Raw genomic sequence first — 14,388 nt, 5'->3', positions numbered from 1 at the left:
TGATCTTCATTTCAACAATATTGATAGATAAAGGTGATATAATACAACAAATATCATGAAACATTTACATTTTGTAGTCCATTGTATAATTTAAATAAACATAAATGCAAAAAGTAAGTACACCCCTACATTTATCACTACTTCAAATACCTAAAATTAGAATCAGGTGCACCAGCTCAGGTGCAAATGATTAAAACATCATCAGAGAGGATCTTGGAGGAACCTGTCTTATTTAAACCTCAGACATTTAGTTTGGTTTGCTCTTTGTTGTTGAAGTGTGCGGCGTCACCATGCCTAGATCAAAAGAGCTCTCTGAGGCCTTCATGAAGAAGGTTATAGATGCCTACGAGTCTGTGAAGGGATTTAAAAAGATCTCCAAACAATTTGAAATCGATCATTTGACTGTCCGGAAGATCATCTACAAGTGGAGAAGATTCCAAACAACTGCCAACTTGTTCAGGCCAGGCCGCCCCAGCAAGTTCAGCCCGAGAGCAGACCGCAAGATGCTGAAAGAAGTCTCTAAGAACCCCAGAATGTCATCACGGGACCTACAGGTAGTTCTTGCCACTGTTGATGTCAAAGTGCACGAGGCTACCATTAGAAAGAGGCTGCACAAATTTGATCTGCACGGGTGGTGTGCCAGGAGGAAACCTTTGCTGTCCAGAAAGAACATCAGGGCAAGACTAAAGTTTGCCAATGAACACCTAGGCAAAGACCAGCACTTCCGGAACAATGTGCTCTGGACAGATGAGTCAAAGGTAGAGCTATTTGGCCACAGTACCAGAAGACATGTTTGGCGAAAACCAAAGACAGCATTTGACCACAAGAACCTGATACCAACTGTAAAGCATGCTGGTGGAAATATTATGGTTCGGGGCAGCTTTGCTGCATCAGGGCCTGGGCAGCTCACCATCATGGATTCCACTTTGAATTCTTTATTGTACTAGAGGGTGCTTGAGGATAATGTGAGGCCATCTGTCGGAGTGTTGAAGCTCAACCGAAGGTGAACATTGCAACATGACAATGACCCTAAACATACCAGTAAATCCACCAAGGAATGGCTGAAAAGAAAGAAATGGAGGGTTCGGGAATGGCCAAGTCAAATCCCAGATCTAAATCCCATCGAGATGTTGTGGGGGGATTTGAAACGAGCTGTGCATGCAAGAAACCCCTCAAACATCGCACAGCTGAAAGAATTCTGCATGGAGGAGTGGGCAAAAATTTCTCCCAGTCGATGTCAGAGACTGGTAGACAGTTATAAGAAACGCCTACTTGAGGTTGTTTCTGCCAAAGGGGGAAATACCACCTATTAGAGCCAAGGGTGTACTTACTTTTTCCACATGCGAAATTTGCACTTATGTTTATTTAAATTATACAATGGACTACAAAATGTAAATGTTTCATGATATTTGTTATATTATATCACCTTTATCTGTCAATATTGTTGAAATGAAGATCAAATAGCTTCATGTTGAAATATGTTGAAAAAGACAAAACATTACATGGGGTGTACTTACTTTTTCACATGACTATATATATATATACATATATATATATATATATATATATATATATATATATATATATATATATATATATATATATATATATATACATATATATATATACATATATATATATACATATATATATATACATATATATATATACATGTATATATATATATATATATATATATATATATATATATATATATATATATATATATTAATGTATGCTTTGTTACAATATTGTTTTTTTTTTTTGTTATTTATTTTGTAATTACAATGCCATGCTGTGGAAGAACCTATTAAGCTGCTCTGTACACCTTAACAAGGCACGCGTTTAAAACATGGGCATTCTTCCAGACTCTCTGTAGTGAATTAGCCTCATAAATTCAGGAGGTCATGACAATCATTTCGGTGTATCACACTCCCATCAGAAAGCTCCAGTAGAACTTCACAAAAAACATGACACACACACACACACACACACACACACACACACACACACACACACACACACACACACACACACACACACACACACACACACACACACACACACACACACACACACACACACACACCATACCCTGTAGAGTGAGTGCAGCAAGCTCAGCAGCAGTATGTGGCGCACATGGCACTCGACCCTGCAACACGTCCTGCTTCACCTGCAGGTAAAACTGATACCTAAACAGAACAACGGTTCACCAATTGGATGTCACACAACAATTATTCTACAGCTGTTAGTCACTAACAACAGAAGCATAAGCGTTCTCATTTCAAAACAGTTCCCTCAACAAGCTAATATTTAAGAGTAAAAAGAATAAATAAAACAAAGCTTTTGTGACGTCATATTGGCTGAACATTATTTTTCTTCACATACAGGTGGTATAACATGATTGGGGGATGATGGGCATGTCAAGCTTAGAGATTCTGCTTCTCAATGTCTATCTTCTAACTGTCTCCATGATTGATTGCACCTTTCTCTTCCACCCCACTGCACATATTCAGCCTATTTTATTTAATTATTATTTAAAAGTTTATTACGTCCACCACCAAAGGTGGATGGAGGTTATGTATTCAGGCCTGTTTCCGTTTGTCTGTCTGTCTGTCTGTGAGCAGGATATCTCAAAAGGTTTCGGATTCCGATGAAACTTGGTGGACAGGGTGGGTATGTGCCAAGGAAGATATTTTGCTGAAGATCCGAATTCAAGAATGTTTTAACGCGATTCTTCATAATTGAGAGATCGGGCCAAAAATGATGTTTCATAAAAATTATGGACGAGTTATGACTAAACTTGGTGGATGAGTTGGTTAAGTGACAAGAAGAAGCCGATAAGATTTTGGTTCAGGTCCGAATCCAGATCCAGACTATCAGTGGGATACAAAACGTAAACTGTTCAACCTGGTAGAGGTATGCGCTCTATTGAGTGTCGTTATAGTTTTCTATGTCTTTACTTCCTTTGGCAGACAAGGTTGTTTTTATTATTTTTGCACCTCCACCATCATGTGTTCCTCAGCTGTTAAAATAATGAGCATGTGCATTATATTTGTATCAACCATTTAATATTTTTGACAACTATGCCGAGGACACAATCTGAAATGGTGCTGTTCAAGATCGATTTGGAAAATCCAACATGACCATTGTACCCTGCCGCTTTTGGGTTTTTTTCCTTTTTTTTTTGTATACTGAATCGAGGCTCGTGAAAGAGCTAACATTTACTTCACAAACAAATAAAATATACAAAAAGAGGGAGCGGAAGACAAGATGGGGAGAGAAGGGGAAGCACACAAACACAACATTTGAGAGCAGGGAGATGTGTGGGAGGGAGAGGGCTTGGGGGGAGGAGGCGTGGAAAGGGGGGGGGGGGGGGGGGGTGGGAGAAGTATAAAACACAAGGACACCAAGGACTTCCAGGACAGAAGTTGGTATTTCAAAAAAGTGGAATTGGGGTGAAATTAGCGGGGGAAGAAAAGATCAAGGTTTTGGATGGGGGAAGATAAGAGATGGTGGTGAACAGCTGTTTTAAAGACCTGGAGGGTGGAGTGGGATTGAGGGAGTTTGTTCTAGAGGCGGGAGAAAAGAGGAATGAAGGAGTGAAGGTGAGCAGAGAGTCTTGATTTTGGCAGTTTAACCATAAGAGGGTTGCAGGCAGGTCTTGTGCGACCTGTAGGAATATTTGCGGGACAGAGCCCAGAGAGAGCTGGGGGGGGGGGGGGGGGGGGCAAGGCCAGAGAGGAGTCGGTAGAAGACGGAAAGACCACCAACCTGCCTGCGGTGAGTGAGTGAGATGCCCTTGGAGTTAGCTTAATCGCGGGAGATTCCAATGATTCTGAACGCTTTGGTTTCAACAGCGTGAAGACGAGCTAGGTGTGAGGCAGGAGCACCAGCCCAGAGGGGAGAGCAGTATTCCATTGAGCTGCAGATGAAAGCCTTGCATGTGGTGAGGAGCTCAGGTGTGCCAAGGAAGGACTTCGCACGACGGAGGATGCCCAGTCGGCGACTGGCTTTGGAGGCCAGATTTGAAATGTGGTTGTTGTCCATGCTGCAGATATCTACACAGGTCTCCGACTTCAAACACGTTTCCACCCTATCAATCATCAATTCCACTTCCCTCTCCATTCACACCATCTGTGAATGCAATATCTACGGCTGTAAAATAAGTTCTGGGCAATATTCACATCATCTGCAAAATATCTGAGATTTGGTGTTTTGTGCAGCTCACCTCGTTACCTCTTCCTTCAACTGCGAATGATTCTTGGCATAAAACCTCACCCCAAAGTACATAGTAAATGGAGGACCAGCTGCAGAACGGCAACAACAACAAAAAAAAATCACACCATGTATTCAAATATTACGTTTCATTAGAAATGTTTTACAATAATATAATGTTCCCTTGAAAGGAACTTCAATGCAGGAGGAGGCCATTAGGCCCAACGCGCTGCGCTATGGTTGCCAACCCATGGTTTTTTTTTATCCGTACTGTATCCTTTTCTATGCTGCGCGTCAAGCAAGGAAACAGCATGTAGCATATTAAAAGTCTTTGGTGCGACTCGGAGGGGTTCGAACCACCGACTTTCCAGACTCAGAGCGGACACTCTAACTATTAGTCTGGTTTAAACACATTACAAGTTTGTACGAAACAAGTTCAAACAATCTTTTTGACACAAATGATAAGTGTAGTAAAGCAGCATAGTGGGTACCCACTCTCCATCAGGCCTTTGTGTTCTCTCAAGCTCTTGCATGGCTCCAGCCAGTGCTGCAGTTATAGAAGGAAGATATGTAGAAAGGGGAAAGAGGTACAGAGAACGAGACAGAAAGGAACAAATTACTTAGATAAACCAAAAAAATACAAATCGAGGCAAAATCTACGAATACCAAATGTTATTACACTAGGTGAAACAAAAATTAGAAATAATCCACAAATTAATAACAGTACATTGATGCAAACAACTTCACACAACTTTATGATACCTGATGAAAACCTTGATCAATGATTCTCCAAATGCCCTAATGAGAACACATCTGTGCAGACTTTTCAGGCCATGGAAGGTTTCGGAAAAGTCATAGCTAATGATTAGCTCTGTCTAGACATGCATGACAGCCGTCATACCTAGAGGTATGCACGCTCACCTTTAAGCCATCTAGCCTCGGTTCAAATCTCGACCCACCTGTAAAGCGTCGTCCTGGTGTTTCACAGGCAGGGCGAGGCATCAACGTGTGCCGTCCCTCGGATGGACATTAAACTCGATGCCCCGTCCGCCGCATTAGTTGGTGGATGATAAAGATCCCATGGGGAAGAGCAGGCGAACATTATTCGTCATGGGGACCGCAAGGCTACCCCCGCTCTTGCAGAGAAAATGGCCTTAAAACGCCTGTTGTTGTTGCTTGGGGAAGAGTAGGCGAGCTATCTCCGGCACCATTAACAAATTACAAATTCCTGTCCTGATTGACTGCTGGGAAGGCAACAGCAAACCACCCAATACAATTCTTGCAAAGAAACGGTTTTGATTGCACCAACTATCTGTCGCGAGCATCATCAGACATGCAAAACCCTTTTTGGAAACGAATCGAGTGCAAATGGCACGGTGCATTGCATAATGACATCCGGTCAAACAGAGCAGGGGCAAGGTCTCTGACGATGAGCTCAGGCAGCCCATACGATCCATAACCTCCTTATCCAACATGTTGCGTCTGCTGTGTGACGTCCCACTCTGGAGGGCATCTCCAGAACCCGTCACCTATAAATTCCATATTGGATCGGAACTCGTCGGATTATATGACACAATGACTCTTCTTGTTCTGTCTTCAGTACACAATCCTTGAGTATCTTGAGTACACAAATCATTATCATAGAACATTGCCACCCTTACCTAATATCCACCCCCACGTCAATCGGTGGCCTTTTCTAAGGTCAATGATCATGTTTGTCAGTGTCATCTCTATCAGTGCATACAACCTTCATCCTCCGATGCTTCACTGTACTCAATGAGCATTATCTAAAAAGAAAACCTAAAACAGGTGCCAGACTCACCGACTGCAGGTGCTTGTCTCTGTAGCGCAGGCCAAAGTAATCGGTCTCCATGAGGTCCAGGTGGTAGAACACATGATCAAGCAATGCAGAACACTTGGATCTTTTCTAAAGAGGATGCCAAACAAAACACGAGTCAAGTGTCGACTTCAACTGCACAAGCACAGTATGTATGATTTACTAGAACCAGCACTGTATGCAACAAAGCCAAACTTAAATTGACAATATTATAATAAAAGTGCTATTAATTATAATTATGGTGGATCCACTCAGTGAATATGATTTCACGTGTGTTAAAATCACTACCCAGACCAAATGTCACCGGTTCATCTTTAACCAAATGAGCAATGTGATCATGATAGTTTCTCATCTTCCTGGAATCAGATTACTACCAGGACGTAGCAACTTCCATCTATTTCGACTGCAGACCAAGCTTCAGGGCATATATGTATTACATATGCAAATATCATGGATATTTTAACCACTCCATCCACCACCACACTCACGCCACTCCCCTTCTTTCCTTTACTAAGTACGTGGTGGAACTTAGCCTCCATGATTTCATGTTGCCACACCACCAGAATATCATGAGCTAGCTGCAGTTATTGAATTATTCAGGGTTCTCCTGATGGCTCCATCTGCACCAAACCAGATTCCTCCTGATGGCTCCATCTTTACCTATCCAGATTTCTACTGATGGCTCCATTTGTACCTATGCAGGTTCCTCCTGATGGCTCCATCTTTACTGATCCAGGTTCTTCCTGATGGCTCCATCTTTACTGATCCAGGTTCCTCCTGATGGCTCTATCCTAACCTATCCACATTCCTCCTGATGGCTCCATCTTTACTGATCCAGGTTCCTCCTGATGGCTCCATCTTTACCTATCCAGACTCCAACTGATGGCTCCATCGGTACCTATGCAGGTTCCTCCTGATGGCTCCATCTTTACTGATCCAGGTTCCTCCTGATGGCTCCATCTTTACTGATCCAGGTTCCTCCTGATGGCTCCATCTTTACTGATCCAGGTTCCTCCTGATGGCTCTATCCTAACCTATCCACATTCCTCCTGATGGCTCCATCTTTACTGATCCAGGTTCCTCCTGATGGCTCCATCTTTACTGATCCACGTTCCTCCTGATGGCTCTATCCTAACCCATCCACATTCCTCCTGATGGCTCCATCTTTACCTATCCAGATTCCTACTAATGGCTCCATCTGAACCTATGCAGGTTCCTCCTGATGGCTCCATCTTTACTGATCCAGGTTCCTCCTGATGGCTCCATCTTTACTGATCCAGGTTCCTCCTGATGGCTCCATCTTTACTGATCCAGGTTCCTCCTGATGGCTCTATCCTAACCTATCCACATTCCTCCTGATGGTTCCATTTTTGCCGATCCAGGTTACTCCTGATGGCTCCATCTTAACCTATCCAGTTTCCTCCTGATGGCTCCATCTTTACTGATGCAGGTTCCTCCTGATGGCTCTATCTTAACCTATCCAGTTTCCTCCTGATGCCTTCATCTTTACCTATCCAGTTTTCTCCTGATGACTCCTTCTTTACCAATCCAGGTTCCTCATAATGGTTCCACCTTTACCTTAAAGGTTTCTCCTGCTGGCTCCACCTTTATCTATCCAGGTTCCAATGCTGTATTTGGTCTTTTATTTGGTTATAGCCCACAATAACAGCCCCAAATCTCCTAAATTACTGTAAATCGTCAGAGAAGGAAAAGAGGGGTGAACTGGGAGTACCTGTCTGATATAAAAAATATAAATTCTCACAAACTGTTGTGATTTCCATTTGTTATTAAACAAATCTATTACTTAATACAAAGTAAAATTACTGACACTCATAAGTACATATACGAGAGAATTAACAAGGTGAATAATTATATTAAACACGTAGTTGAGTACTTAATGACAAAGTGTACGAGGCCAACACGGGATTACAAATTACCATACTTATAGGTGAAGGAAAATTATATTGTATTGTAAAAATATTATATTATTAATATATTGTAATATATACATATATTTTAATGATAATATAATATTATATTGCTCAGAAAATTTCAAGCACGTATAACCCGCACATGGGTATACCCCACATGCCAGGGGTGTGTTCAGTTACCAAGTTACTTGTAGAGCGTTTGCCAAGTCGTTTAAGCATTCAAGCAAGCACTCCATTCTAAACAATTGATAAGGAACGGCTGGCTTGGCAAGCGCTAGCTAGCTGCTTGGTAACTGAACACACTACAGCTTTCCTCTCCACATGACCAGGAGATACACGATCTCCACAGGAGATACACGATACACGGCTTTGTTGTCAAGGGCCAATGGACGGCTCTTTTCAAATACAAATGCCGAAAAGAATCAATTGACATGAAAATGAATATCTTGAGAAAGGGTTGTTGTAATAATTAGCTCACCTGGAATGTAGTTCCGGGGAGCTTATGGGATGGCACGTCGTCCGTCCGTAAACACTTGCAATTTCTTCTCTGAAACTGCTGATGGGATTGTGACCAAACTTGGCTAAAATGATATTTGGTATGTTGCAACTGAAGTTTGTTCATGGCATAAAAAAAAGAAATCGGAGTGTATTGGGGTCTACCAGGGATCAAATTTGGTCCAGGTTTGACCGCCCCCCTCCCCCCCCCCCCAAAATAGATATTTGCTTTGTTCTCTGAAACTACACACAATATTTATGAAACTTGACCACGACCTTCATCACCGGCGATGAACCAAAGTTTGTTCATGGCATTAAAAAAAAATTAAAAAAATAATAATAATAAAGAAAATAATAAATTCAGGCCCGGGGAGACCTACGAGGGGGTTTGCCCCCCAAAATAGGTATTTACTTTCTTCTCATACACTACACATACAATTCCGATGAAACTTGACAATAACGTTCCGTTCATCACCCGTGATGTACCAACGTTTGTTCACGGCATTAAAAAAAAAACATCAAGGTCTAAGGTGGTCTAAGGGGGGTTTGAGCCCCCTATATACTTTCTTCTCAGAAACTACACACACAATTTCAATTAAATTTCTTCACCTGTGATGCACCAAAGTTTGTTCACGGCATTAGAATAATCGGGGTCTGAGGAGGTGTACAGGGGGGTGAGGGGGTGCCCCCAAAATAGGTACTTTTTTGTTTGTTTAAAGTCTTATGATTACGTTACTACAATTCTACATGCTGCCCTGTCTCCTAGCAACCATTGAAATTGGTTTAAAATAACATGATACTGTTTAAAATACCCCTCTTTGTATCTCCTTGATCATTTAACTTGGTGCAGTAGTTGCGTCACGTGCTGTATGGTAAAATACCGTATAACCCACAGTTGGAATTTCTCGAACTAATTTTACGTATAACCTGCGGGTAATTTGCGTGAAAATACGGTGGTTACAAAAAAATCATTGGGAATAAGGGGTCAACAAAGCAATTTTGAATAGCTTCGAATTTTATCAAAGGTGGAACAACATTAAAAAAACAGGTAACCAATGAGTAAATTGGGGTTCACGACAAAGCCAAATGCTTTTGTACACATGAAACAGGACAGCTATAACACAAGGTATGGAAGTCTCCAACAGGCAGAATGTACAAGGTGTATTCTGTACAAGTACATTCTGCCTGTTGGAGACTTCCATACCCCTTATTCTCAATCTTTTCTACCCCCGCTAATTCACCCCAGATCCACTTTTTGAAATACCAACTTCTTTCCTGGAAGTCCTTGCAGTGTCCATGTGTTTTATACTTCTCCCACCCCCCCCTCCCCCCTTCCCACGCCTCCTCCCCCCAAGCCCTCTCCCTCCCACAGATCTCCCAATGTCCCTGCTCTCAAATGTTGTGTTTGTGTGCTTCCCCTTCTCTCCCCATCTTGTCTACGGCTCCCCTTATTATATGTTTTATTTGTCCGTTTGATTTTTTTTGTGTGATTAATGTTAGCTCTTTCACGAGCCTCGATCCTGCATATAAAAAAATAAGAATAATAAAATAAAAGTACTAGCAATATGTCTATGGAACCATATGCCCACAGAGGGTAGTTGTCGGTTGCTTTTATGACCCATTCATCCTACGAGAACTAGAAGAACAAGAACACGGAAAGAACTGCTCTCGAACAAGGCAAACTAGCGACGCTCTAGGGCAGGTGCCTATGAACTACCGGAACTACCAGGGCCTTGCAACTTTTGAAAATCGGTTTAAACCCCCTTTTAACAGGTTTGCAATAAACACGTGGCCCTTCAGAAGTTTTCTTTTGAAATTTAGCTCAGCAATCTCTCCTCATGACGTCAGTGGATGATGTCGTGCTTCTTTACAGCATTTTCACACTGGCCCATCCATCGGGCAGGCCACTGCATTTCTCTCCTGCCAATTGCCTCTGTGATTTGCGGGTTTGCGGTTTGGTTCTCTGGCACGACACCATACGGCGAATGCCTCGGACAATTGGAAACCAACAAGCTTTGGGGTTTAAGGACTCTGAAATCGAAAGCTGCTTAGTGTTAAGATTATGACTGGTGGTTTATCCTGCTCATAGAATGCCCTGTTTATAGTGGACTGTTCTAGAATTATTCACCGAGTGAAGAGCGCTGCCACAGAGAAAACCTACTCAAAAGGAAACCAGACACCAACTGTGTGTGCCACACGCCCACCTGCCGTTTTGCTCGTCGAGCTGAAAATCCATAATAATAACTTGCAGGTAACAGCTAGTTTGAAGAGATCGAGTGCAGCAATGAAAATTGCTATATTGGGGAAAATTGCTATGTACAGCCAACTTGTACAAATGAATTAACGAGACATTATCCAAATTGATACTCGACAGAGCACGGCATCCGAGCCTGCCCATGACAATATCCAACGTGTGGCCGTGTCCTTGCAATTGGCTCGGTGTGCGGGATTTGTGACCGGTTCCCATGGTTTGGAGTACACAATTAGGAATGTGCACCACCGTCGTCGGTATACGCAACGCACACTGCCTTTGTGTGACACACCTGTGACACCTGGAAACAGGAGTAGGGAAACGTAATCATTACTTAATCGCGGTTATGTAGCTCGCCTAATGAGGTCGTAATTGATCGGTGAAGCAAACCAGCAGGGCGGTTTGTAATCTCAGCTAGAATTTCAGGGACAGGTTGTAGATTGCCAAAGCCAAGGTGGGTTGGGGAGGGAGAAAGAAGACGTCCTTAACCGAACATCAAATCTTCAATCCCGTAAAAAGAAAAACGCATTTGCAATAAAATACTAAATTGGCACTTAGCTCATTGAAGAAGGGTATCATGTTTCTGGTTCACTCATGACCTTCATTTTATTTACCAAGCCTGGGGTTGGCATAGCGGTTAAGGTGGCTGGCTTAGGATCGAAGGGTCGAGAGATCAAGGCCCTGTCGTGCCATTAAATAACACCAGATGGGTTGAATTAGCCTGTAAACCTTCCACGGTCTGCAAAATGAGTGCCAGCTTACTGGGAACAGCGGAACTGAATCAGTGCTCACAGCAATGATGCAACAGAGCAGCCACAGGTTGCATATAAAAAACAAATAACCACCTTTAGAGGCCATTTTTCCCCGCAAGCGGGGGTTGGCCTTTTTCGGGCACCGTGGTTGTTGTTGTTTTTTTGGTCCCCTTTTTGAAGCAATGTTTTACGGCCGGATGCCCTTCCTGACGCCAACCCTTTTTGCCGCCTTTAACGACAAACAGGGAATTACCAGTAAACTGGTACTCAATTAGCCGACCTCGGAAGGATGACAGGCTGAGTCAACCCCCCTGGCGTTAATTCAGCGATCGACCGGGATTCGAACCCAGGATCCTAGGATCCTAAGCCGGCACCCGAGCCGCTAGCCCAACACCAGGGTTGCATACGAAATAATAATTTTATTTACTGGAAACCATGACCTAACCTACGAGAAACCATTTTATTTACCATGACCTGACCCTGGGTACTACCAACATGTACGCAAGATTTGGTGGAGAATGGGCCAGCCATGATTTTCAGACGTACATACACGCGTACGCAGAATTGCCTTATTTAATGTAGTAGGATAAACAGTTATCTAAGGCAAAAGGACAAGCTTGTACATGTACAGTATTACATGCAGGACAAGGACGTGATGACGCAATGTCCTTTTACATTAATTACAACGATATTCATAGACAATTGACACATCAACACCGTATTTAGGATTTGAACCGGAGATCCTTGTGTCATAATGAAACACCATATGTCATCCGATGTGCCTGGATGGGAACATCATGCCGGTAAATCCAATTTGCCCAGTGTGGTCTACATAAAGGTAAGAGTCCACACCTTGTGGAGTAAGGTATAATCGTGCATAGCAAGCAGAAAATACTGAAGGAGAGCTGGAGGAACACCATGACAACCTGAAGTATGAGTGTTACCCTCAACGGTTACTTTTGTTCAAGAATATGCATTTTGAGGATTTTCAGAAACATTTCAAAGCCGTTTTAACCATTTATTGCTTGCTTCACCTTTCAGGGTGGACATACAATGGACAATGTGCCTTGGGGAAAATGACTTTGGAAGATAACGCAGCATGCAGCAGTGCAGCACGGTCACCTTTCGGAACATTGTGGGGATATCGTGGGCTGAGAGAATGGTCTCGAGGCACACAAGCTCGCTTCCAAGCCGTGCATCCTGGTTTTTTTTTTTTTTTTTTTTTGTACACTGAATCGAGGCTCGTGAAAGAGCTAACATTTATTTCACAGACAAATCAACCAAACAAGATATATAAAAAGAGGGAGCGGAAGACAAGATGGGGAGAGAAGGGGAAGCACACAAACATAACATTTGAGAGCAGGGAGATGTGTGGGAGGGAGAGGGCTTTGGGGGAGGAGGCGTGGGAAGGGGGGGGGGGGGTGGGAGAAGTATCAAACACCAGGACACCAAGGACTTCCAGGACAGAAGTTGGTATTTCAAAAAAGTGGATTTGGGGTGAAATTAGCAGGGGTAGAAAAGATCAAGGTTTTGGATGGGGGAAGATAAGAGATGGTGGTGAACAGCTGTTTTAAAGACCTGGAGGGTGGAGTGGGATTGAAGAGAGTGAGGGAGTTTGTTCCAGAGGCGGGAGAAAAGAGGAATGAAGGAGTGAAGGTGAGCAGAGAGTCTTGATTTTGGCAGTTTAACCATCAGAGGGTTGCAGGCAGATCTTGTGCGACCTGCAGGAATATTTGGGGGACAGAGCCCAGAGAGAGCTGGGGGGGCAAGGCCAGAGAGGAGTCGGTAGAAGACGGAAAGACCACCAACCTGCCTGCGTTGAGTGAGTGAAAGGCCCTTGGAGTTAGCTTCATCACGGGAGATTCCAATGATTCTGAACGCTTTGGTTTCAGCAGCGTGAAGACGAGCTAGGTGTGAGGCAGGAGCACCAGCCCAGAGGGGAGAGCAGTATTCCATTGAGCTGCGGATTACTGGCTTCGACTCCCAATAAAGATATAAACTGTCATCCGGGTGCTTAGCAAACAGGGCGATTCATCAATGGGTGTGCTGTCCCTCAGATGAACGTTAAACGGGCGTTCCGCCTGCCAGCATTCTTTGGTGGACACTACAGATCCCAAAATGTCCTTCTGGAAGAGTAGGCAAGCTATCGCCGTCACTAGGAACAAATTACAAATTTCTCCTCGAACATTAGATGAACGTCAGGCCTGGACAGCCAGTTCCTGAAAGACTTAGGCCAAAATTTCCCTCTGTCAAACCCACAAGAATGTGCAAATAATTGTGGCCGTAGAAGAAAAATAAGAAGAAGAAGAAGTGGGGTTATCATACTCTGTCATACAAAGTTTGTATTTAATATTCTCCTCATCTTTGTCCACCATTCATATCGTACAGTAAGATGAGATAATGAGAAGTCTTCATGGAAAAGATGGGGCACATCAAATTTTGATCTCATTTCCTCCCATTCCCACAGTCACAAATCCTTTCAACCTCCACCTACTTCTACGTCTTTATCCCCAACACCACTTTCTCATTCCATTCATTCTTAACCACTTGCCTTTTTTCTCAATAACCTCAATATCTCCACAATTTGGGATATGTAATTTGGAAATGACTACTTTCTGCAAATTCCACATTAATTTATTTATTTATTCGGTTGCGCTGCAGATTATTTGGTCGTTGCAACTTGTACCTGGGAATTCACACGTCATTGTTTGAAGCAAAGATATTTTCTCAACCCCAAAAGCTGGAAACAAGCAACGGTATTATAGAAACCCCCAACAACATCTAATGTGTCAAGAAAAAAATAGATCATTTGGAATTTGTGGAGCAAAATGCAAAGATAATTGGAATTTTAGGATCGAAATGGATTGGTATTCATTGAATCAAGTAGCTTCTGTCATTTCGTTC

At 42.9% G+C, this 14,388-nt stretch overlaps 1 protein-coding gene across 3 annotated transcripts in view; it reads right to left on the bottom strand.

Moving 5' to 3' along the window:
* The window catches only part of EPB41L4A (erythrocyte membrane protein band 4.1 like 4A), a 71,908-nt gene that overhangs the window by 39,246 nt on the left and 18,274 nt on the right, over positions 1–14,388 (bottom strand). For all 3 annotated transcript variants that reach the window (XR_013624903.1, XM_068130204.2, XM_068130203.2), the window contains 4 exons: positions 6,041–6,145; positions 4,714–4,765; positions 4,232–4,310; positions 2,095–2,192 (listed from right to left, as the gene is read on the bottom strand). Coding sequence is in view for 2 of the 3 variants with exons in the window: in XM_068130204.2 (XP_067986305.2) it covers positions 2,095–2,192; positions 4,232–4,310; positions 4,714–4,765; positions 6,041–6,145 (334 nt within the window). In the remaining variant the exon portion in view is untranslated. The remainder of the gene's footprint in view (positions 1–2,094; positions 2,193–4,231; positions 4,311–4,713; positions 4,766–6,040; positions 6,146–14,388) is intronic.

This window comes from Myxine glutinosa, chromosome 11, assembly GCF_964187855.1.
Source record: "Myxine glutinosa chromosome 11, kmMyxGlut1.1, whole genome shotgun sequence".
Lineage (NCBI taxonomy): Eukaryota > Metazoa > Chordata > Myxini > Myxiniformes > Myxinidae > Myxine > Myxine glutinosa.
The sequence above is the reverse complement of the archived record's forward strand: the minus strand, read 5'-3'. Positions and strand labels throughout refer to the sequence as shown.